Source organism: Onychomys torridus, chromosome 22 (assembly GCF_903995425.1).
Source record: "Onychomys torridus chromosome 22, mOncTor1.1, whole genome shotgun sequence".
NCBI lineage: Eukaryota > Metazoa > Chordata > Mammalia > Rodentia > Cricetidae > Onychomys > Onychomys torridus.
This window is the reverse complement of record NC_050464.1, coordinates 29,760,027-29,784,440: the sequence shown is the minus strand read 5'-3', so window position 1 is coordinate 29,784,440 and position 24,414 is coordinate 29,760,027. Positions and strand designations below refer to the sequence as shown.

The following is a 24,414-nucleotide window of genomic DNA, read 5'->3' as shown; positions in this document are numbered from 1 at the left end:
CTAAAAGGCAAAAGGGCTACTTTGGGGCTGACTGGGAGCTGGAGACAAAGAAGTCCATGTCTTATCCTGATCCCCTCTGTGTTGGTGGCATTTAGACTCACTGATGCTTTTTCCCTTTTTCTCTCTTTTGTAATTTTTAATCCTGTGTAGGAGTATGTGTATGCATGTGGCTGTGAGCACGTGAGTGCAGGTGCCTCTGAAGGCTGTACTGGCTGGTTCTGTGTGTCAACTTGACACAGGCCAGAGTCATCAGAGAGGAAGGAGCCTCAGTTGAGGAAATGCCTCCATGAGATCCAGCTGTAAGGCATCTTCTCAATCAGTGATCAGTGGCGGAGGGCCCAGCCCGTGGTGGATGGGGCCATCCATGGGCTGGTGGTCCTGGGTTCTATAAGAAAGCAGGCTGAGTAAGCCATGGAAAGCAAGCCAGTAAGCAGCACCCCTCCACGGCCTCTGCATCAGCTCCTGCTTCCAGGATCCTGCCCTGCCTGAGTTCCTGTTGTGACTTCCTTTAGTGATGAACAGCGATGTGGAAGTGTGAGCCAAATAAATCCTTTCCTCCCCAACTTGCCTTGTGTTTTGCAGCTATAGAAACCCTAACTAAGACAGAGGTCAAAGAAAGCTGTTGGATCCCCGGAAGTTGAGTTGTAGGAGGCTGTGAGACACCTAATTCGGGTACTGGGAACTGAACTCAGGGCCTTTAGGAGAGCAGCGGGTGCTCTTCTTAACCACTGAGCTCTCTTTCCAGCTCCTCTTTCTTTATATTTGAGACAAGGTCTCAGCATGTTGTCCAGGCTGGCCTTGAGCTCAAGATCCTCCTGTCACAACCTCGTGTGTGTTGGGATTACAGGCGTGTGTCACCAGGCCTGGCTTCAGGCGACCTCTCTCAGTAGCCCCAGTTCCTGGACATGACTTCACTCATGTTGTTACCTGCTTCAGTAGAGGTGACAGGGTAGAGGCGTGTCAGCTACACTCCATCCACAGACTCTTTTTCCTTTTGCAAAGAGAGCCTTAGCATCCCCTTCCCTGACAGCAGATCCGCATGGTCCCCTCTGCTCTTTTCGTTTTCCAAGACAGGGTTTCTCTGTGTAGCTTTGTACCTTTCCTGGAACTCACTTTGTAGACCAGGCTGGCCTCGAACTCACAGAGATCTGCCTGCCTCTGCCTCCCAAGTGGTGGGATTAAAGGCGTGCGCCACCACCGCCCGCCCTCTACTCTTTTGAGACAGGGGCTCATTATATAGCCCAGGCTGGTCTTGAACTCACAAATGACCTGCCTGCTTCTGCTTCCTGAGAAAATGAAAACCAGACTTGTATCCCTAATGGGGTGGCGGAACTGTTTTAGGCAGTGCAGTCAGGGAAGGCCTTTGGGTGGAAGTGACGTGGGGTCTGAACCTCAATTCGGGACCCCAGAGCCTAGCAAGGAAAGAAGACCAGGAGCCGGAAGGTCAGCATGTACAAAGGGCCTGTATCCGTCTGTGAGGCTGCCACGAGATACCACACTGGGCATCTGAACAAACAGGCGGGGCTGGAGAGATGGCTCAGTGGTTAAGAGCACTGGCTACTCTTCCAAAAGACCTGGGTTCACTTCCCAGCACCCACACGACAGTTCACAACTGTCTGTAACTCCAGTTCCAGGGTATCCAACGCCCTCAAACAGACATACCTGCAGGTAAAAACACAATGCACATAAAAGTTAAGATTGGAAATGAACACTCAGAGTTGAATTCTCACCTCCTTAAAATGAATGAATGAACAAATAAAATAAATTAAAAACAGAGGCATTTCTTTCCTGTGGCTTTGAGGGCTGGAAGTCTGTATCAGTGCTGGTTTTGGGCCTCTCTCCTGGCTTACAGATGGCTACCTTCCCATCATCCTGTGTTCTGTGTGGTCTTCCTTCTGTGCTCTGGTCTTCCGGGCCTTTCCCTTTCAGAGCACTAGGTCGAAGACAGTCGATGAAGGCTTCACCCGTGTGTCCTCTTTACCTCAGTTACCTCTCCAGATGCAGTCATGCCGGAAGGCCCAGGGGGATGCGGCTCCAGCATAGGAATCTGAGCACATAGTTCAGCCAGTCATAGGCCCTGGGTAGCTTAGGCTTGGAGTATCTCAGTGCTGGGGAGCTAGGTGAGGATGTGTTCTGTAGGTCACAGAACAGGTCCCTGGGCTAATCTGCAAGTAGTTTGGGTTTCTGTGCCTCTGCAGGAAGAGATAAGGTCTGGTTTGAGTCCATTTCTTTTTCTTTTCTTTTTTTTTTTTAAATGAATGTCTATTTTTAAAGATTTATTTATTATGTATACAGCATGTATGCCTGCAGGCCAGAAGAGGGCTCCAGATGTCATTACAGGTGGTTGTGAGCCACCATGTGGTTGCTGGGAATTGAACTCAGGACCTCTGGAAGAGCAGTCGGTGCTCTTAACCACTGAGCCATCTCTCCAGCCCCCTTGAGTCCATTTCTTATTCCAGCTGCAGGGCGGCCCCTGCTCTGAGGTTACGAAGCAGAAGGGTGTCCTCATTTCTTGCCTCATCTGAACTTTCTCTCCTTCTCACCAAGGATCAAAGGCTGGTGGGTGTCCCACCATTACGTCTCCACGTTCCTGTCTGGAGTGATGCTGACATGGTGAGTCCCCCCCCTCCCCCGTGGAGCCAGAGCTTGGTCGGGGCTGGTACCTGGGGAAGGGGTTCTGGGAACTGCCTTGCAGGTCAGGAACAAAGCAAGTGTGAACTGGAAAACTGGGTTAGAGGCCCAGCTGCCAGGGTCCTGCCAAGACGGCCGGGATCTTTCTGGGGACTCTTTCACAGTTTCGGTTGGCTGGGGCAGAGGTGACAGGGAGCGGCATGAGGAATCGGAGTGATCGTCATGTCCCTTCATTTTAGAAAGGGTGATGGGTGTGACCTGGTCAGCTCAAGGACAAAGGACAGGAATCTGGGACTTTGTTTTACCTTTGAAATATTTTCTTCCCTTTCTGTTGGAATGAAAGCAAAAAAAGGGGGGGGGGGCGGGGTATGAATGAGTGGTTTTACATCATGCCCCACCTTTGTGTGTGTGTGTGTGTGTGTGTGTGTGTGTGTGTGTGTGTGTGTGTGTGTATGTGTGTGTTGTGTTTTTTTTTTTTTTCCAGGCCTAATGGACTCATTTATCAGAAGTTTCGAAATCAGTTTTTAGCCTTCTCCATTTTTCAGAGTGAGTGCTCAAGCCCAGCTTAGGGGGAGGGACCTGGCTTCCCAAGGGATTTTACTGATGATGATGATGATGATGATGATGATGATGATGAGGTCCCCGGAAAGATGTCCATCCTGGCCTGTGTGGAGGGGAGGGAAGAGAGTCCTGGCCAGGAATCTAGATCTCCCACCACCCCAACACGGTCTTTCACGCTTGTCTGAACACACTTTATCCCTTACAGTACGGGCAGTTCAGACATGTAATGACCCATCAGAGCACCAACCAGATTAGAAACCTCTGGAATTGTCCTAGGCTTGCAGTAGGCACTTAATAAATGCTTTTGGGAATGCAAGCTACGTGAGGCGATGCTGGGAGCTGCATGCAATGTCGAAGTGCACAGGAAGTGGCCCCGTGCTGAGGGAAACAGCCAGTGAAGTGAGGTAGTGACATAGAAACATGGCTGTGGTGCCTTACTAAAATAAAAAAGTAGGTCGCCAGGGTGCTCTCTCTGTCCTTCTGCTCAGCCCACCCACCAGCCTCCATTTGAGAAGGACATTGGCCTTGGGGGAGAGACCTTGGGTATGTTTTCCTTGAGCCCGGGCATGTGCTCCCCCTACAGGCTGTGTTCAGTTCCTACAGTACTATTACCAGAGGGGCTGTCTCTACAGATTGCGAGCCCTGGGGGAGAGGAACCACCTGGACCTCACGGTGGGTGAGTAACTGGGCAACAGGTAGACCTGAGAAGACTGATCGACCTCCCTGCAATAGAGACACATTATCAGAAGGGCACAAGACTTCCAGGCCTCAAAACTGGGGCTGCCTTTTGTTTTTGTTTTTGTTTTTTCGAGACAAGGTTTCTCTGTGTAGCTTTGCTCCTGTCCTGGATCTCACTCTGTAGACCAGGCTGGCCTCGAACTCACAGAGATCCGCCTGCCTCTGCTTCCAGAGTGCTGGGATTAAAGGCCTGTGCCACCACTGCCCAGCTGGGGCTGCCATTTCTTACCCCATTTGCTGTTTACAGTTCATCAGGGATCCTGTTTCAGCCACCGAGTGTGGTAGCAACAGAGTGCTAGGTCTTTCAACCTTACCCTTGAAATGCCTACATTTTGTAAAATAATTAATTTGTGGGTTGGGGATTTAGCTCAGTGGTAGAGTGCTTGCCTAGCAAGCGCAAGGCCCTGGATTCGATCCTCAGCTCAAAAAAAAAAAAAAAATTAGTTTATGTTTTATGTACATTGGTTTTTGCCTGCATATATATTTGTAGGAGTTACAGACAGTTGTGAGCTGCCATGTGCGTGCTGGGAATTGAACCTGGGTTCTCGGGAAAAGCAGCCAGTGCTCTTAACCACTGAGCCATCTCTCCAGGCCGGAAATGCCTGTATTTTTTGTCTGAACTTTATAATATACACAATATCATAGGCTGGGTATGGTGGGACATATCTGAAGTCCCAGCTATTTGGGAGGCTGAAATGGGAGGATCATTCGAGCCCAGAAATTTGGGGTCAGCCTGGACAACAGAGAGACCCTGTAGTTTTTTAAGTAGTCACACACACTTAACCTCTTAACTCTTCCCACAGAAGGGTTCCAGTCTTGGATGTGGCGGGGCCTTACCTTCCTCCTGCCTTTCCTTTTCTGTGGCCATGTGAGTCCCCCTGTTTGTGGGTACCTCTGTCAGGGATGACCCCTGGGAACAGAAGATCTTTGGGGCTCCCCTCCCTCACAAGGTATCTGTCCCCAGGCATCTGGGATGAGATACCCGCCCATACAGATGTCGCCCCAGCCTAGCTCCCTGTTGGGATATATTTAATGCCCGAGCCTCAAAGCTTCCTGGGAGTCCAGGAGCTTCTCCGCTGCTTGCGGCCATAGTTCAGGATAGGGACAGTCCCTCTGAAGATGTGGAAAGCCTCAGGTACACACACTACTCCCTCCCACCCCGCCACATCCCCATTTCCTTAGGATCTAGGGACAGTAGGACAGAAGTGAGAGCTGGCCCTTCAGAAGCGTGCGTGCGCTCGCAGTGTTGTGTCTGAGACACTTGGGATTCCATGGGCCGGGGGTGTCAGGGTTGCAGGTAGTCGGTCTTGGATGCTGGGGAGCCTGGTCCATCTCCCCGGCTTTCCACATGGATCTGCAGGGAAACTGATGGGTGAGTGGTGCCTGTCTCCTTGTCTCCAGTTCTGGCAGCTCTACAATGCCGTCACGTTGTTTGAGCTCTCCAGCCAGGAGGAATGCAAAGAATGGCAGGTACATGCCTACATGTGTCTGTCTGTCTGTCTGTGGGTAGGGAGTGGGGGGCTTGAAGAGGCCCGGGCTGCCTTGGGGAGGACCCTTTTTTTTTTTTGGTTCTCGGTTCCTGCTGCCCAGAGTTCTCGGCTGCAGGGACCTGAGAGGAAATAGAAGGAAGGAATTCAAGAGGTCAAGGGGCCCCTAGTGTCGTTGAACAAAGGAGGATAATTACCCCACCTCCCCAGAGTCCTGACCTTGGGGACTCACCTTATTCACCTACTTCCGTTTGCTGGCCCCTCCTATGGCTGTGCTAAGGGTCTGGGGCTGAGGTTAGAGGCAGGTTCTTCTGCGGGGGAACTGACTCAAGCTTCTCCTTCCTCCCGCCCCCGCCCCGGGCATTGCTGGGTGCTGCACCTCTGAATGGACCAGGTATTTGTGCTGGCCCTCACCTTCCTCATCCTCTTCCTTGGCAACTTCCTCACCACACTCAAAGTTGTGCATACCAAACTTCAGAAGAACAGAAACAAGACAAAGCAGCCATGAGCCGCTGGACTCTTGGGCCTGGGGGCCTTGGGAATTAAGGCTGCTGGAGGTTATAGTCAGCAGCCTGGCTGCCCATCACTGGTAGCCGTGGACAGCAGCATCTCAGGGGCCAGCAGCAGCACTGGGGGCAGGACCAAGGCCCTGGTCCCTGGCCAGACATGAGGAATGTGAAGGGCGCCTGCGCGCACTGTGTTGACCTGCCCCAGCTCCCTATTTATACCGTATTTAACGCTGCCGGGTCTTCCCCCACTTCCCTGGAATCCGAGGCCTTCCCTGCAGCTCTGGGTAATGGCAGTGGCCATACCTGTGTCTGTCTTCCAGGGAGGGGCGAAAAGCCTCAGGGAACCCCTCCCCGGGTTTAGATGTGCCTCATGGGGGGTTGGCATTAGCTGACCTGCTATTTACTGTGGCCCAGGCACCGGGTGGAATGAAACTTTCAGCATCCTGTGGAGCCCCCTCCCCTGGGCCACCACCTCTGTTGTAAGATACCCCCCCTCCATATCCTCCACCCTCTGTGATGAGGGAGTATTTAAGTTCTCAGAGAACCTGCCTGTCTTGTCTCTTGCTTTGCGTCTCCTGAATCGCCTGCATGCCGGCCACTGGGGGCAAGTGGGCTACCTACTCAGGACCTAGAGGTCTCTTCCCCTTGCGGCAGGTGGCAGGGTTTTAAGCATGGTCTCCACCAGAGGGCGCCCAGCCTCTGGGTTGTTTGCGTTCCCCTGGGCTCGCCCTTCATTCAGCCTTCCTTCACAAGCTGGCTGTGAGTCCTTGACTTAGGACCTAGACCCAGTGTGACTGGAACTTAAGCCCACGGTAGGAGATCATCCATCCCCTGCCTCTCTCCACCTCAGAGGGTCTAAGGGCTGTTGCCACCCTGTGAGATCCAGGGAGCAGCCAGGGTGGAGACGCAAACAGGTCCAGCTGAATGTTCTGTCTCTTCCCACCCATGGGCCTCAGCTGCCTGCTCAGACCCGACTTCACAGCTGGCGTCCTCAGATATGCTTCATTTGGTCCTCACAGGAGTTTAAAATTCTTGAGTTCTGTGTTTAAAAAAAAAGAGAGAGAGATCTCGCCTCCCCCACACTGAGAGTCCACCTAAGAATCCAGATTTCTGTTTACCTTACAAAAAAATGGAAAGACCTGGCAACATTCCCAAAGGGCAAGATCAGGCACCTGCTGGCCACAACCCGCCCCTCCTTTCATCCCTGCCCTACCTCTGTCCTTGGTCTCCTGTCCTTGGGTCCCCTGGCTTACCCTTTGCAGGTACCCAGGACTGCCCCAGATGAGGAGTCAGCAAACTTTTCCCATTAAAGCCCAGACATGAGTATTTTAGGCTTTGTGGGTTAGTCCTGCGATTACCTCAGCCTGCAGGTGTGGAGCAAAAACTGCCCTTGTCTAATTGTGGCGGTTCAATAAAACTTTATTTACAAAAACAGGCAGTGGCCATGTGTGGATCACGGGCTGTGGTTTGTTGACCTCTGCCCTACATACACGATAATTTATCCACAAGGTCTTGGGTTCTAAGAGAACAAGAGGTCCTTGCTTGGTTCTGCAGAGGACAGCAGGGCTTTGGGGCACTTGGGGAAGGGGATCAGAAGTCTCTTTCCTTGGCAACCTGACTTTAGGGGCTGAGTCAAGAGGTACTAGGACAGATGGGCCAGCCAAGGCCATGGTTTCTTCTTGGGAGATGCTGACTTCCTCTTGGGGGCACTAAAGCCACCTGGGATACTTGGCTTGAAAAGTTCTGAAATGCAGACCCTAGACTTCCCGGAAGGAATGTCAGAATTCAAAAACCTTGCTGTAGTAGACACTGGTGGTCAGCAGGCCAGTTCTGGAAAGTTGTCCAGTGTCATGTCAGTTCTGGAAGGGGGCAGGGGTAGTCCATTCCTGAGCCCCACATCCTGGTAGAAGCAGAGACTGAGGCGGAAGATGGGGAGCTTGACTACTTAAATGACCTAGTCTTGGCCATTGACAGATAGGGAATGGTCTAAGAAGAGAGCCAGCCCATTTGCCTGAGGCCCCCGATGGGGGCATGGGCACTGTCCATCAGGGGTCCCCAGTGGAAGTCAGCTGGGGCTTTCCAGGTGAAACCTGGAGCAGGGATCAGATGGGAGGCCTGGCTGGCCTGAGTATATTTTGACATTTTGAGAGATTTTTCTTCTCCCCTGAACATGTGTCTCAGGCTAAGACAAAAGTCTTGAGTGTGGTACAGAGGGAGCAGCTGGTGCCAGCCCCATGTCCGGCTTGCTGCCTGTGGTCTCCTGATAGGCTGTGGCCCCGGGTTCCTGAGGGGAAGAAGGAATAGGCTGGAGGATGTCGCTGAGCCTATCTCAGGAGCTCAGGGGGACCGTGTCAGAGGACCGGGCTGGAGACTCTGAACAGCATTGCATACCCCCATTTGCCCACATCTCAATGCCCTTCTGAGTTTCAAGCATGAATTGGGTTTGGAAAGGGAAACACACATGGCTGGGATAAGAAGGAGCCGTTACAAGAGCCCTCCTGTGACCTGGGGTCAAGTGCCAGTCCCAGCGTAGAGGAACATGGGTGGGTCTGGCGCCAGTCATTCACCATTGAACTACATCGTGAACCCAAGTGGGGACAGTTCCAGAATGTTCCAAGAGTCTAGCCCCAGATGGCCAGGCACTATAGGGCTCTGATGGGGGCAAAATCCCCCAGCAGGAGCCCAGGCCCGGGTCCCTGGCCACAACAGTTCCACTCAGGGCTGTCCGCCCCAGCGTCACAGCAGCAGGCAGGTCCTGTGTTTTTTCTGCCTCTGTGCTTTCTTCAGGGCACTGAGGGCCACCTTGGTAGCTTCCCTGAAGACGTCTTCCACATTCTCCCGAAACTTGGCGGAACATTCCAGATACAGTGCGGCTCGTATCTTTTCACAGGCTGTCATGCCCTGGGAGGGGGTGAGGGGAGGCAGTATTAATTAGATGAGGGCCTGGGGCCTCCTGACACACACACACCCACCCCACCCCACCCCCAGAGTCTTAGGAGTTTGGGCTAGCTTTGGAGGCTCTCCAGAGCTGGAAAACTAGCTTGATTGGGTGCTGGCCAGTTTGGGATTTGTGTGGCTGGATGGAGGAGACCCCTTACTGCCCCCCCCCCCCCCCCCCCCCGCCCTCTCCTCTCCCTAGCTTTCAGTAGAAGGGGAGCTGAGTTCTGAGACCTGAGGCAAGCTACATCTCAGGCTTCTGTCCCTTGTTGGTTCCAAACTCAACGACCAAGTTTGCCGGTGAAGTGAAATAAAAAACGTTGGTTTTACCATTATTAGTGCCTATTCCTTTCTATTTATTTGAGACAGGGTCTCACTGTGTAGCCCTGGCTGACCTGGAACTCAACAGAGATCCGCCTGCTTCTGCTTCCTGAGTGCTGGGATTGAACATGCGCAACATCGTGCATGGACTATTAGCTTTTGTTGGTTTGGTTGGTTGGTTTGGTTTTTTTGAGACAGGGTTTCTCTGTGTAGCCCTGGCTGTCCTGGAACTCAATCCGTAGACTGGGCTGGCCTCAAACTCTGATCTGCCTGCCTCTGCCTTCCGAGTGCTGGGATTAAAGGTGTGCCCCGTATTAGGTTTTGTTTGTTTGTTTGATTTTGTTTTTTTGGATGACTCCTAAGTGCCTGCTAAGGCACTCCGGTTGAGAAGACCAAGGCCCAGGTGGTCTCTGGCTATATGGCTGTTCAGGGGTCGTGAACCTGAGTGGTAGCTGGGACCCTGGCTCACCTGTGTGTAGGTGATGGGCTCCAGCTGGGCTGCCCGGAGTTTCCTCAGCTGCTCCTTATCCTTCCTCAGGTCTGTCTTGCAGCCGATGAGAACCATGGGGGTCCCTCTGCAGAAATGGGTGACTTCGGGGAACCACTGAGGAGGGAGAAAGCAGGGTTATCAGGGCGGAGGCCACTCTGCAGCTGGCCCTTACTCTCAAGAGGCAGGCGGGATTTACCTTGATGAGGACATTGTCGTAGCTGGTGGGGTTCATGACATCGTAGCAGATGAGGACGAGGTGGGTGTTCTGGTAGGACAGTGGCCGCAGCCGATCATAGTCCTCCTGCCCTGAAACCAGAGCGGGATTAGAGACATGAACCCCTGTCTGCCTGGGGTCCCTGTCTGGCCTTTGATGGAGTGGGGGATGACCTCAGGGCCTAGTTTCCTTATTTATAAAATGGACAGGACTGGGGAAGGGGGAATAGATTATATGCCATCAAGCCCATGCGCTCAGCTGATTGAGACCGAGAACTGTAAACTGCAGCTGTTCTTGCCAGGGACGGGTGTGCTCCCCTGCCTGTCAAGCCTGAGACCCAGATCTGGGATTTTTGCCATCCAGATACCTCCAAGGCCCAGAAGCATGTGCTGGCTCCAGCCTCCTTGGTTCTGGGGCAGCTGCCTGGATCCCTCCTGCCCACTCTTGCAAATGGTAACGAGGTAGGAACAGGCACATTGATCACCACATCTGGGGGGGGGAGGCAGTCAGATCAGATCCTATTGCACCTGGCGCCCACCTGGGGACATGTGACAGTCCCAGAGACAGCCTTCCATAGGCCCAGTCCAATCGGAACCTAGAAGCTGGGCCTGGGTATGGCTCATTATGCTTTTGTGAAATTTGGAGGGAACTCAATTTTTATATTTTTATTTTTTTTTATTTTCAAGACGGGGTTTCTCGGTGCAGCCATGGGTGTCCTGGAGCTCACTCTGTAGACCAGGCTGGCCTCAAACTCAGAGATCCACCTGCCTCTGCCTCTCGGTGCTGGGATTAAAGGTGTGCACCACCACCACCCAGTTTGACTTAGGATCTTACTATGTAGCCCTGGCTAGCCCAGAACTTTCTATATGGACCAAGCTAACCTCAAACACACAACCACCTGCCTACCTCTGCTGGGTATACCTGCCTGTGTGCTGGGCATACACCATCATGGCTAGCCGGAAACGTGTTGTGTCCACAGTTTTAAACTTCCAGAGAGACTGCACGGGAGAATGCAGAGAACCCTTCTGAGCATCACTGTTTGTGTGTGGCTCACCTGCTTGATCAACTGCACACAGGCAACCCCCATAGCTCTCACAGCAGAGTGCCTCAGAATAGCTTGTCATGGTACTGGCACCAAGCCCAGCAAGTCACACTGACCCCATCCTTGATCCATTCTGAATTCAGGATTCACCCATTACACCAGAAAGGTCAGCTTTTTTTTTCCTAGTCCAGGAACCAGCCAGGATGAAACGCTATCTTGAGTCACCATGCAAAGGTCTTTTAAAATTCCCACAGACTATGGAATGCCTTTAGAACTCATCAATGACCCTCACTCAGCCGCCTCTGTATAGACGTGATGTCCATCTACTACAAGGAATGTGGAGGCCCAGGAGATGCCTGTCCAGCCCTGTCCCCATATTTCTGGGTGGTGCCAGCCTGCACTCCAGTCAGGATAATTTACACCCTTGGTCTCCCATGGGTAACAGGGCACAGGTCCCCTCTCTCCTGCCTGGTTTTATATCCTCAGCCAGCTCCACCAAAGCACAGCTCCTAAAGTCCTGGGCACCAGAGGCAGGTAAGATACAAGTTCAGACCTCAGCTGTCCCTCACTTGCTGTGTGACTTAGACAAGTCACCTGTGGGAGCTGAGTCTCCACCGGGAACATCAACATCTCTTAATTTTCCTTTCTTTCGATTATTTTTAATTCTTTCTTTAGTTGAAAAATGGTATTAGTGATTTGAGAGTTGCTTTTTTATTATTTTTCATTCATGAAAGCAATTTTTAAATTTAAATATATTTTGATCACACTCTTCCCCTCCCCCTTTGAACGAATACAACTTTTAATTCCTTTCTCAAAAAACAAACTCAGTACAACAACAAACATTCCCAAAACCAAGAAAACAAAACTACCCCCCACCAAAACAACAACAACAACAAAAAAAAACTCAAACTGTAACCAAATAAAAGCATACCAAAAAATAAAACAAGCAAACAAAACCAATGGAGTCCATTAAATATTGGTCAACTCCTCCTGAACATGAGGTCTGAGGTCTGTCCTGGAGCAGCTGATAGACCCAGGCTGATATACTATTGGAGAAAACCGATTTTCCCTCTCCCAGCAAGTATAAGTGATATTTCAGCTGTTAACCTTTACCCTAGTGACCAGGTTTTCATTCTTTTTTTTTTTTTTATTGTCTTAACTGATTTACTGGGACTACATAGTTGGCTGGGCGGTTAAGAGCACTTCTGCTCTTGCAGAGGACCCAGGTTCTGTTCCCAGCATCCACATGGTGGCTCATAACCATCCACTATTATAGGGGATCTGAAATCCTGTCCTGATGTCTGGGGTGCCAGACACACATGTGGTGCACACAGTGGAGGCAAAACACTGATGCACATAAATCTAAACAGTTTTTAAAAATGAACTTCTTTTGGGGGGCGTGGAGAGATGGCTTGGTGGTTAAGCGCACTGGCTAGGATCTTTCTTGCAGAAAGGACCCAGGTTAAATCTGCAGCTTCCACCCTCTTCTGTGTACATAATAAATAAATAAATCTTAAACCTGCAGCGTCTAACTTTTCAAATTTGACATATTTCATGGGTATGAGTGTTTTGCCTGAATGTATGTTTATGCGCCACATGCATATGGTGCCATTGGAGTCCAGAAGAGGGCGTCAGATCCCCTGGGACTGGAGTTACAGATGGTTGTGAGCTGTCATGTAGTTGCTGGGAATTGAACTCAGGGCCTCTGGAAGAGCAGCCAATGCTCTCATTCTCTGAGCCATCTCCCCATCCCCTTTCTTTCTGTTTGTTTTGTTTTTAAAGACAGTCTCACCATGTAAGACTTGGCCGGTCTCAAACTCAAGAGATTTAACCCTTGCTGGGATTAAAGGCATGGTCAGACTTACCTTCTTAACTTTTTTTTTTACATGACGTGTGTGTGTGTGTGTGTGTGTGTGTGTGTGTGTGTGTGTGTACATGTGTGCATATATGTGGGGGTTTTTTGTTGTTGTTTTTTTTTTTTTTTAGAGCTGAGGATCGAACCCAGGGCCTTGTGCTTGCTAGGCAAGCGCTCTACCACTGAGCTAAATCCCCAACCCCTAAAGGTTATTTATTTATTTTTTTAAGATTTGTTTATTATGCATACAGTGTTCTGCCTGCAGGGATACATGCAGGCCAGGAGAAGGCACCAGATCTCATTACATACAGATGGCTGTGAGCCACCATGTGGTTGCTGGGAATTGAACTCAGGACCTCTGGAAGAGCAGCCAGTGCTCTTAACCTCTGAGCCATTTCTCCAGCCTCTGTGGGTTGTTTTTTAAAACAGGGTTTCATGTATCCCAGTCTGGTCCTGAACTCCTGACCCAGCTGCCTCCAAGTCTTGCTGGTATTACAGGTACATACCAGCCCATTCAATCTGGGACATGGAAAAGTAATAAAACCTGTCTTGTGGGATGCCACCAGCCAACATCCTTCTAATGTATGGGGCTTATCAGAGTATGCAGTGGCCATCGTGAGAGCTGGGCCAGGGAAAGTATCCATGCTATCTATCCTTCAGTCCAGGTCCCCTCCACATGGGAGAAAGGGGTGCTCGACTTCAACCTCCCTCCCCACAACAACTAGGAGGCACCCTTGTGGGACACTGGGACACTGGCTCAGGATGTTACCCCCACATACGACCATAGACAGTCTTCTAAGTCTCTGTCAATGTCTTTCTAGGCCTGTGTATTCAACAGGGCAGCTTCCCAACCCTATGTGACTATTTGAATGTCAACTAATTAACAAGAAAAAAAATGAGTTCCTTGGTTGCATTAGCTACATTTCAAGTGATTAATTGCTATGCCAGGCTGGCAGCTGCCACCGCAGAGAGCGTTGGGCACAGCTTGGATCTGTCTGTTGCTTGCTAAGTGACCCTACTCCCATGCCATCCTTTTCAAACTAACAATGCCTTTTTTTTTTTTTTTTTTTTTTTTTTTTTGAGATGACGTTTCATACAGCCATGGCTGTCCTGGATCTAAGTAGACTAGACTGGCTTTGAACTCAGAGACCCACTTGCCTCTGCCTACCAAGTGCTGGGATTAAAGGTGTGCACCACCTCACCCAGCTACCGGTGACTTCTTGTACCACCTCTTCCCTGATCTCCTACAGTCCTTCAATAAAGCCACTTGCCACCTGGCTGCTGGATAGATTTGTTTTGTTTTGTTTTTTTGAGACAGGGTTTCTCTGTGTAGCTTTGGGCCTTTCCTGGAACTCGCTTTGTAGCCCAGGCTGGCCTCGAACTCACAGAGATCCGCCTGCCTCTGCCTCCCGAGTGCTGGGATTAAAGGCGTGCACCACCACTGCCCGGCTCTAGATAGATCTTAAAACAATATTCTGGTTAGGTCGCTACACTCAGTGGCTCCCCAGGCCCTCTACTGCTTGACACAGGAGTTTCCTATACAGCACATGCTGACCTGGAAATTTGGATGCTTCTGCCTCAGCTTCCCTAGTTCTGAGATTATGGGTGCATAGCACCCCAAACAGCTTTGTATTTTGTGTGTAAACATCCAGACCACATTATGTCCTTTTTCACAGCATTCATCTCTCTACTTTTCCTTCTTATAGCATGCATTTTAAAAAATTATTTTATGTACGTCTTAGTTACTGTTCTAGTATAGTGAGGAGACACCATGACCAAGGCAACTTTTAAAAGAAAGCATTTAATTGGGGCTTGCTTACAGTTTCAGAGGCTTAGTTCATTATCATCAAGGTGAGAAGCATGGCATTGCACAGGCAGGCATGGTGCTGGAGAAATAGCTAACAGGTCTGCAAGTTGTAGGGAGGGCCTGGCTTAGGCTTTTGAAACCTCAAAGCCCAGTCCCCAAGTGACACACCTCTTCCAACAAGGCCACACCTCCTAATCCTTTTCAAACAGTTCCACTAACTAGGGACCACGCATTTAAACATGAGCTATGGGGGCCATTTTCGTTCATGACATCATAACAGGTGTGAATGTTTTGCCTGCATGGATATTTTTAAAATTTTATTTATGTGTATATTTGTGTAGCCATGTTATGTCTGGTGGCCAGGGTGTTGGAATCCATGGAGATGGAAATACAGGCAGCTGTGAACTAACTGCCTGATGTGGGTGCTGCGCAGCACTGAACTCCGGTCCTCTGGAAGAGGAGCCAGTGCTTTTAACCACTGAGCCATCTCTCCAGCCCCTAGTTTGCCTTTTTTTTGTTTGTTTGTTTGTTTTTGGTTTTTGGTTTTTCGAGACAGGGTTTCTCTGTGTGGCTTTGTACCTTTCCTAGATCTCACTCTGTATCCCAGGCTGTCCTCGAACTCACAGAGATCCGCCTGCCTCTGCCTCCCGAGTGCTGGGATTACAGGCGTGCGCCACCACCGCCCGGCTGCCTATTCATCTTTAAGGGTTCTTCACAGGGGCTGAAGAGATGGCTCAGCGGCTAAGAGCACTTGATCTTATAGAGGATCTGGGTTCGATTCCCAGCTTACCACTGCCTATAACTCCAGCTCCTGGAGATCCAATGCCTTTCTCTGGATTCTAGGGGTACCTGCCGTCACATGCACACACCCACAAACAAATACACAGACACACGTACATACTAAACATTAATTTAAAATGAAGAAGTACTTGTTACTCTTGCAGAGATCCCAAGTTCTGTGCCCAGTACTCACATGGCTCAGTTAACTCTAGTCCCAGAGAATCTGATTCCCTCTTCCGATCCCCTTAGGCATCAGGCACACATGTGCTACACATAAGTACATGCAGGCAAACACTCATACACATAAACAATTCTTCAAAAATAGATGCCCTTAATTACATCCCAATATGAAAGGGAAAGTATAAATACTGTCAACCTAGTATCTTTGGACCCCACAAAAGTTTCCTAGTGAGATCGGAGCTTGCTTTACACAGCAGGGCTGCATTAGGGCATGGCTGGTCCACGTGTGTGTTTACCAGGTGTCTGGAAGGGTCTGCACTTGGCTGTGGTGGGGGGAGATCTTTTGCTCCACCCCTTGGCATTCCCATAAAAGCCCTTTAGAAGAGACAGAAGGGGTTAGTGGGTTTTGACCCAGCTCCCCCCTCCCCCAACCCTGGAGGCTATCTTATGTTTCTAACTGTCTCCTCTATATTTCTATCTAACTATTTCTCACTTCTCCCTCCTCAAGAGTAATTTGGGGGGAAAAGTGGGGGCTGGTCTCCCTCACCTATGTCTACAGAAGCAACTTCCACTGGCAACAGTTAGAAACACTGTATCTGTACAGAACAAATACAGACTTCTTGTTACATTCCCTAAATAATAAAATCAAAACTCTCTCTCTTTTTTTTTTTCCTTCAAGACAGGGTTTCTCTGTGCAGTGTTAGAACCTGTCCTGGATCTCACTCTGTAGACCAGGCTGGCCTCGAACTCACAGAGATCCACCTGGCTCTGCCTCCGAGTGCTGGGATTAAAGGTGTGACCACCGTCACCCAGCAGGTAGCAACTCTTTACATAGAACTGATATTGTATCCTGAGTAACCCAGGGGTAACTGAAAGGTTATGTGAAGATGTGCCATATGGATGGTGTACTATCTATAAGGATCTTGAATTTGAGTCTCAATGGAGGTATGGATGGGGGTCTTGGAACCCATCCTTTGTGTGTACTGGGGGATAACTATAGTAACTATACTCAGATTTCATATACAGGGGCTCAGTTTCACAGATGAGAAGCAATTTGCCTAACAACACAGAGTCAGGAGCCAACCCCAAACCTTCTAAGTGGAATTAATGCAAATTAACAGCTTTTATTTTGTATTGTGTAAAGACAGGCTCTGGGCCTCTAAGTTGTAGGTGGGGTTAGGAATGGTGTGCATAGTGTAGAATAACAACACACTCTCTTCCAAAATTTTGTCTAGAGGGTTCCACCAACAGTTACAAAATGAGGTCCAGGTACTGTGTCTTTCTCTGCGTGTCACCTGCTGTGACTTTGAAGGACACCTCCTCTGATAGGCCCTCCCAGCTCTTAGCATGGCTTCCAAGTGTGTCCCATTCTGCTCGGTTCAGACAGGTTCCTGTTTACTGTCTGGCCTGCAGGCAGGGCACACTGTGAGGACAGAAACTGGCCACTGCAATCCTTCTGAATTCCCGGCCCCCAGGAGACATTCAGGAAATCCCAGCTAATTGTTGGCTTGTTGTGGTTCAGGAGGCAGCAGAGATGAGGGCCGAGATGAGCTGGGCTGAGCATCTACAGCTCCACTATTACTGTAAAGTCAGAGATATGGGGAGAGGTGTGGGTGGAGTCGGGTTGCTGTGGGTCGGAGAAAAAGGAACCACAGTGGGCGGAGAGTGTTCACACACACTGCTGTTCCCTCTTCCAGAAGGTTCTCTCAACAGGTTGCAGCTGGCTGATGCTTTCTCTCTCTCTCCCTTTCCCTCCCTCACCTCTCTCTCTCTCATTACTTTTGGGTCTATGCAGAAATATCACCTCCTCTAGGAAACCTTTCCAATGGCCTCTTGGTGTCCACCTGTACCATAACAATGGTTTTCTTTTTCTTCTTCTTTTTTTTCTTTTTTGCTTTAAAATACATCTTACCATCTGATGTCACATGACTTTTATGACTTTGTTTCTTCCCCTAAGTGTGTGTGTGGGGAGGGGAACGACTGCAAGCCTTGGAAGTCGGGTGAGCACAGTAAAAATTGAGGAAAGGGGAAAAGCTAAACCCTTTGGTGGTGTCTGCCTTTGACTTCCTGACCCAAGTTAATTCAAGCAGCACCCAGGAGGTAAGCTGGCCACCGGGCCGGAAGAGCTCTTGTTAAGAGCCCAGGTGGCTGAGGGGAGGCAGCCCTGTCAAGGTCACAGTTGGGCAGTGCCAGACAGCTTAGTCCCCACTGCCAAGGTCAGCTGCCTGCCCAGTCACTCTAAAAGCACCCAGAATCCCCCACAAAGGCTTTCCCACTAGGAGTGAATCCCACCTTCAGCTTCCTTATGACATGGAGCTGTAAGAGCAGGTGAGTCTTTGGGACAAGGATATTTAATGAGAGTGACATTTATCTGTGAATGTTTACCCCATCAAAACATTTTTGTTTCGAGACAGGGTTTCTCTGTGTAGCTTTGCGCCTTTCCTGGAACTCACTCTGTAGCCCAGGCTGGCCTCCAACTCACAGAGATCAGCCTGCCTCTGCCTCCCGAGTGCTGGGACTAAAGGCATGCGCCACCACCGCCTGGCTTCAAAATGCTTTTTTAAAACTGAAATTTGGGTGCTGGAGAGATGGCTCAGCAGTTAAGAGCACTGGCTGCTCTTCCAAAGGACCCAGGTTCAGTTCCCAGCAACCACAGCTCATAACTGTCTGTAACTCCAGTTCCAGGGAATCCAACACTTTTACAGACATACATGCAGGCCAAATGTGAATGCACGTGAAATAAACATAAATTATAATAAAAAAAAAAAAAAAACTTAATTTTGTCATCAATGAGTGGGTCTGCGCACTTGAAAATGTGGATGCCTATGGAGTCCAGAAGAGGGTTTTGGGTCTCCTAAAGCTGGATTTCCAGGCAGTTGTGAGCCGCCTGACATGGGTGCTGGGAAACAAACTCGGGTCCTCTACAAGTATAGTATACACTCTAAATCACAGAGCCCTTCCCTCCCCATTCAGAACAATTTATGGGATGAATTTATCATTCCACACAACCACCACACAAGGTAGGCATTGGTTACCTACCTTTTCCAGCTAGAGAAACCAACAAACAGACAGAAGAAAAGACTTACCCCAAAAGCTAATAGTCTCTGCAAATGATAAAGGGCATTCAGGTGCTTTTTGTTCAACCTCCCCCAGAAGGCAGCGGGGAGAGCTTCATTTCTGTGCACCTGTGATAACTAATCTTGGTTGTCAGCTGGACACATCTGGGAACGGGGAACCTCAGTTGACAATTGCCTCCATCAGATTGGCCTGTGGGCATGTCTATGGTGCCTTATCTTGATTGCCAGTTGATTGAGGAGGGTTAAACCTATTGTGGGTGGTGCCCACTGAGCAGGTAGTCCTGGGTTATGTTAGAAAGATAGCTGAGCCGGGCGGTGGTGGCGCCCGCCTTTAATCCCAGCACTGGGGAGGCAGAGCCAGGCGGATATCTGTGAGTTCAAGGCCAGCCTAGAGTGGAAAGGCACAAAGCTACACAGAGAAACCCTGTCTCGAACCCCCCTCCCCACACCCCCAAAAAAGAAAGAAAGATAGCTGAGCAAGCCAGTAGATAGCACTCCTCCATGGTCTCTGGTTCGGTTCCTGCCTCTGGTTTCTGTCCTGGGTTTCTGCATTGGCCTCCCTTAATGATAGACCAGAGCCTGTAAATATAATGAGTCCCTTTTTCCTCCAAAGTTGCTTCTGTACAGCAACAGAACACGAAATTAGGACATCACCCCAGCCCTGGCAAGTTTGACAGGAGAATGGTGGTATAAACAGCTGTCTCAAGAACAGAGGGGCCTTAGTGAGGGAATGGGGGCCAGCTGAGACCCTATTTCCTTCTCAGGCTTCATTCTGCCCGGCCTGGCTTTTCTTAGGATTCCATGTGGGCCTTTCATAAACACAAGGAATTTGAGCAGGGCGGTGGTGGCACACGCCTTTAATCCCAGCACTCGGGAGGCAGAGGCAGGCAGTTTTCTGTGAGTTCGAGGCCAGCCTGGTCTACAGAGCGAGTTCCAGGACAGCCAGGGCTACACAGAGAAACTGTCTTGAAAAACAAAAAAAGACAAGGAATTTAGGTACTGCTGCCGCCCCAGCTACCCTGGAGGGTGGGTACTGGACACCTACCCTCTCTGGACTGAATCAGCGGCAGGGCATGACTTGGACACACATTCTGGAGCCTAGAGCTCTCCTTCCTAAGTCTTAATACCCTTATCCAGGAGAGGGTGACCAACCGGCTCTGCCCTGATTTGGAAACAAAGGGACTTAGGGGCTGGGCAGAGGTGTGACCACTGCCATTGTGGTTACAATACTGAAACAGAAATTTCCAAGGTAGGTTAATGACCTGGGTGCAAATTCCAACCCCTGAATCTCTGAACCCCTTAAGGGGGCCTCCCACCCACTAGGTTGCTCTGGTATCCTGTTTTGCCCATGAAGATGCCAAGTCGCCTGTCCATACTCTCCTTCATGCCCTTGGTTCTAGTGAGGAATGGGGCTGTGGGCCAGAGCCCCACTGAAGTCCTACCCATTTTCCTGCAGTCTGGGAGACAGGTGGAAGTGAGGCTGTCACCCCACCTGACGTATTTCCTCTGTGGAGTGGGGCTTTCCCTTGACAATGTTCCTTTTCCGGGACAGGGTTCCTAAGACCTAGAGCTGTGTTGAGGGATGGCATGTCCTCAGGACACAGTGCTCCCCAAATCTACTGGAGGGCATTGGTCCGAGAAGGGGTGTTGTTGGCAGTGTGCGAAGGGGAAGCTGCTGAAGGAGGAACCCACTTTTAGGAGCTTTGCTGGGGCCCCCTCTGCACCCCCTCCTTCCCTCCTAGGGACAGGAAGAGACAGGGAAGTCCCTTCTTGACATGCGACCACGGCACCTGCCCAACTTGGCTTACTCTAGGCCTGACGTGGTCCCAGCTCCAGGGCTGTAATGGCCCCTCTTGTCCTGACCTTGTCTTAGCAGCTGCTCCCCTCCATTAATTCTCTCACACAGCTCCCCATGCCTCTGTGCGCCTCTAAGACTAGACGAGACTCTCTGGGTGGTGTCTGCACACCCCACTGCCACCATGACACCACCCCTCTGCCTAGGAACCTTCTGGCCTCACCACAGCTTCCTGTCTGAAGATGTCAGGGCTCAGGGGAGGCCACTGGGGCTGTGGGTGCTAGGGCCCCACCCCCTCTACCTCCTGAGCACCCAGTACTTGGTAGAGGACTGTGGTGTCTCCACTTCCGCAGGATGGAAGCAAGCAGCCAGACAGGCCTTACATGTGGGCCCTGTGGGCATCGACAGAGCACTCACAGCCCGTGGCTATCATCCATTTTGGGTTTGGGAAAAAAAATTCAACTTTCTGGGGTCAATCCTGTCCCGTAGCTCTGATCAGTGCTGACTGGGAAGGCAGGTGCCTCTCTCCAGTTCTAGAGCTTTCTATGGCATTTACTAAAGCCATTTCTAATTTGGCCATTGCCCACGCGCACACGCACACACACATACACACACACACACACACACACACACACACACACACCCTTAGCCTCCATGTTTCTCTAGTCTAGACAGTTACTGGCCATCATTTTTCCCCTACATTATCCCAAGACCCAGCCACAGGTAGAGCTGACTCATCTCCCTGATAATGAATTCATTCACTCCACAGTCACGGCTAGAACCTCCTTCTGACAAACACCGTGTACACACATGACCCAGCTTCATAAGCATATTGCTCACAGGCCAGGGAATTTCCTCCAACCATTAGGACTTCCCCAGTCACTGGAGTGACTGATAACATGCCACTCTTCAACATAGCTCTAGGACTTAGGAATCTGTCCCGGAAAGAAAAACAGCGAACTCTCCTTGAGAGGGCATCTAGATTCTCCACCCCCGACAGAAGGGCCAGAGCCATGTGTGATAGTGCATATACCTCAGACAGCTAGGCAGGGGGATGGTGAATTGAAGGGCAGCATGGGCTGCTTGGCATATTTGAGGCCAGGCAGAGGAACAGAGACCCCTGCCTGGAACAAACAAACAAACTCAGATTGAGGACTGGGAAGGTGGTTCAGAGCTTAGTATGCACAGGTTTTCAGCCCTAGCACAAAACAAAAAAGAAATCTAAAGAACAGTATGTGCTGAGCTGCCCCAAAGCCAGCCCGCTCCTGCGCTGAATGCTGTGTATATGAATTTGATTGAATTCTTTTGACTATTTTAGCTCTGATGGGAAGATAAGGAAAACGAGGCTTGGACGCCCCCAGTGCCAGCAAGTCAGGGGCTTGGTCTGACTCGAAGCAGGAAGCAGAAGGTTACTGACAAGATAGCTCACTACATCCCACTATCATCACATCCTCCCCATGACAGCCACTGGGATTTCCCTCCATCCCTGCACAGCCTCTAGGAACAAACTTGTTCTAACCACGAGCAGCTTTCTGAGCCCTCATCACATCGCCTGACATGTCCTTCGGGCATCTTTTTTCCAGAAAATATCCAAAATGGTCTCCACTCTGGTCTGAGGGGGGCAATGGTTCCTGAACTTTGGGATGTGACAGGAAAGGCTGATGGCAGAGGGAGGCAAAAACAGACTTCCTGGCCCCTCCTGGAGCTGTGGGGAGGCATGCCATACTTCTGCTCAAACAGTATTTCCCCAAAGTGTGGTCAATGGTCCTGTCTCTCCCCGGCTCCTGGATCAGAGGCATGTGAAAAGTAAGTTTCCCAGACAGACTTTTACTGCTCTCTGGGACACACCTCAGAATTCCTTCCTCACACACCTGGAGCTGGAGGAGAGGGTGGGTGGGGAGCCTCTGTGGGCCACTCCAGGGGTAGGGAGTCTCTCCAGGAAAACTTGCCCACGACAGGAATGAGGTAGGTCTGGGGTGGGGGTAGCCCTCTCCTGATCCTCTCCAGGGGTTGGTGGGGTGGGGAGAATGCCTGGATTTGGGCTCCATTTAAGATCAGAGACTTTACCTCATGCACACAGGGATGGACTAGCAGGGAAGGGGCACTCAGTGACAGTGTCGTGGTTCCACCCAGTCACTAGACACTGAGTCACCCAGATGGGTGAGGCTCTACCTGGTCCAACCTTTACCCTGGAAATGCTCATGACATCCCAAAGGGAACCCCAGTATTCGTGGACTATGGAGTCTGCTCTTTGGGGGGTTAGCAGTAGGAGATGGAGCCTTATTTTGATCCATCTCCTAGGCTTCAGGTTCTCTTCTAAAGTTGCCTCTTTCTTCACAGAAAAACCAAGAAAACACAGAAGGGACCATAGCCCCAGGATCCCAGAAGCCAGGGAGGAACACAGGAGGAGGTCCACTCACAGGACCTGAGGGTCTCAACACAGACGTGCCAGCCACAGAACCCTGGACTCACAGCTGTGCCCTAGAGCTTGCTACCCTAAAACTATAGGACCCAGAAACACAACCCATTGAAATCCAAGCCCCAGGGGACGCAAATCAAAGACCACGGTATGGAAGGAATTCTGCCACGTTGGGAGGTACAAGTACAGCAGCCCCACATTTTCTAGAACTGCAGGAGAGGAACAAGGCTGGGGAACAGAACATAATGCTGGGGGGGTGGGGAGTAGGGTGGATCAGAGTTCACCTCAACCTACTACCTCCCCTTACAGCTGAGATGGCAGAGGTCCTTTTGCCTTTCAGGGCCTCCCAGCCAGCCAGCACCCTGCAGAGACCTTCTGCCTTGTTAGGGTGTCCGTTAGGGAATGCCCCAGCAAGACAGGGGAAACCCTTGGGGATGACCACAGGGGACTCACTGGGCTCTGGTGCACTCACCAGCAGTGTCGTAGAGGTTCAGGGTCACCTCCTTGTTGCCCACGGTCACACTAGCCGTGTACTTCTCAAACACCGACGGGGCATAGTGCTGTGAGAGAGGGGGTCGGGTTGATTTTCTTTAAAGGGGTGCAAAGGAGGCTCAGAGTCCCAGACAGATCCCTCCCCCACAACTGTCTAACACCCTCACTCCATCCAGCTCAGACCTGGCAAACCCCTGGGCCCAGGAATTCTCAAAGGGCTGCCTGAAGGAGACACCCAGGACTGCACGGTCCAGACTTTGGGCCCTGGGTCCTGGCTGGAGGACACCCCTTGCTCCTTGCGGTCCCAAGCCCATCCTCACCCCCTCCTGCCACCTACCAGGCCTCACCTCGGGAAAGGAGCCTTGGCAGTACACCATGAGCAGCGACGTCTTGCCGCAGCCGCCGTCACCCACGATCACTATCTTCAGCTCCTTCCTTGCCGAGCTAGGGGCGGCGGGGGCGGCGGCTGGGGCCGGAGCACCTAGGGCGTCCATAGCCCAGAGCCTGCAGCGCTGGATGCTGCGCTCTGGCCAGAGCCCAGTTGAGCGACAGGGAGGGGGCGGGGCTGCAGGGCGGGGACACGAGGCTCCGCCCCCGGGCAGCCGGCGCCACCTCTGCCAGGCAGCCTCCCGGGTTCACCTCCCTGCCTCAGTTACTCTCTGCCTCGGTCCCGCCCTGGGTTTTTGTCTCTCAGTCCCGGGGGAAGTGAGGAGGAACCGGATGCTGAACCGCAAGTGCAGCGCATCCCCATCACCATGTGTGCCTGCGCGTGCCCAGCTCGTTAGATTCGTGGTTTCTGCCTCTTCACACCGACAGCCCTTGGTTGGCAAGCCCCGCCTCCTGGCGAGGACCCTTTGATTGGCCGGTTCCTCCCCCATAGAGACTCCTGGATTAGAGGGCTGTACCCTGCGCCCGGGGTTCGCAGCCGGCCCTTGCAGCTTGTCGGCCAGTGCGCCCTGTTTTCCTACAGGTTGTAGCCACGGTCGTCCCCCGAGAAGACGCCAGAACGCTGTCGGGTGCGTCCACATAGTCTGAGCCTGGCCCTCCTCGTCAGGGTGCGATTATAGGAATTCTGCTCT

General features: G+C 51.1%; 2 protein-coding genes across 2 annotated transcripts; one reads left to right on the top strand and one right to left on the bottom strand.

Moving 5' to 3' along the window:
- Positions 1–1,449: 1,449 nt before the first annotated feature.
- On the top strand, positions 1,450–6,474 carry Tmem120b (transmembrane protein 120B). The gene is made up of 7 exons (XM_036171647.1): positions 1,450–1,474; positions 2,484–2,613; positions 3,116–3,177; positions 3,776–3,868; positions 4,734–4,798; positions 5,332–5,400; positions 5,812–6,474. The coding sequence occupies exons 1-7, from the start codon at positions 1,450–1,452 to the stop codon at positions 5,923–5,925; spliced, it is 558 nt and encodes a 185-aa protein (XP_036027540.1). The 3' UTR covers positions 5,926–6,474.
- Positions 6,475–7,321: 847 nt separating this feature from the next.
- Rhof (ras homolog family member F, filopodia associated) lies at positions 7,322–24,110 on the bottom strand. The gene is made up of 5 exons (XM_036172074.1): positions 23,683–24,110; positions 23,316–23,403; positions 9,871–9,980; positions 9,654–9,788; positions 7,322–8,827 (listed from the first exon to the last, which is right to left on the bottom strand). Exons 1-5 carry the CDS (start codon positions 23,827–23,829, stop codon positions 8,663–8,665), a joined length of 645 nt encoding a protein of 214 aa, XP_036027967.1. The 5' UTR covers positions 23,830–24,110; the 3' UTR covers positions 7,322–8,662.
- Between the last annotated feature and the right edge of the window lie 304 nt (positions 24,111–24,414).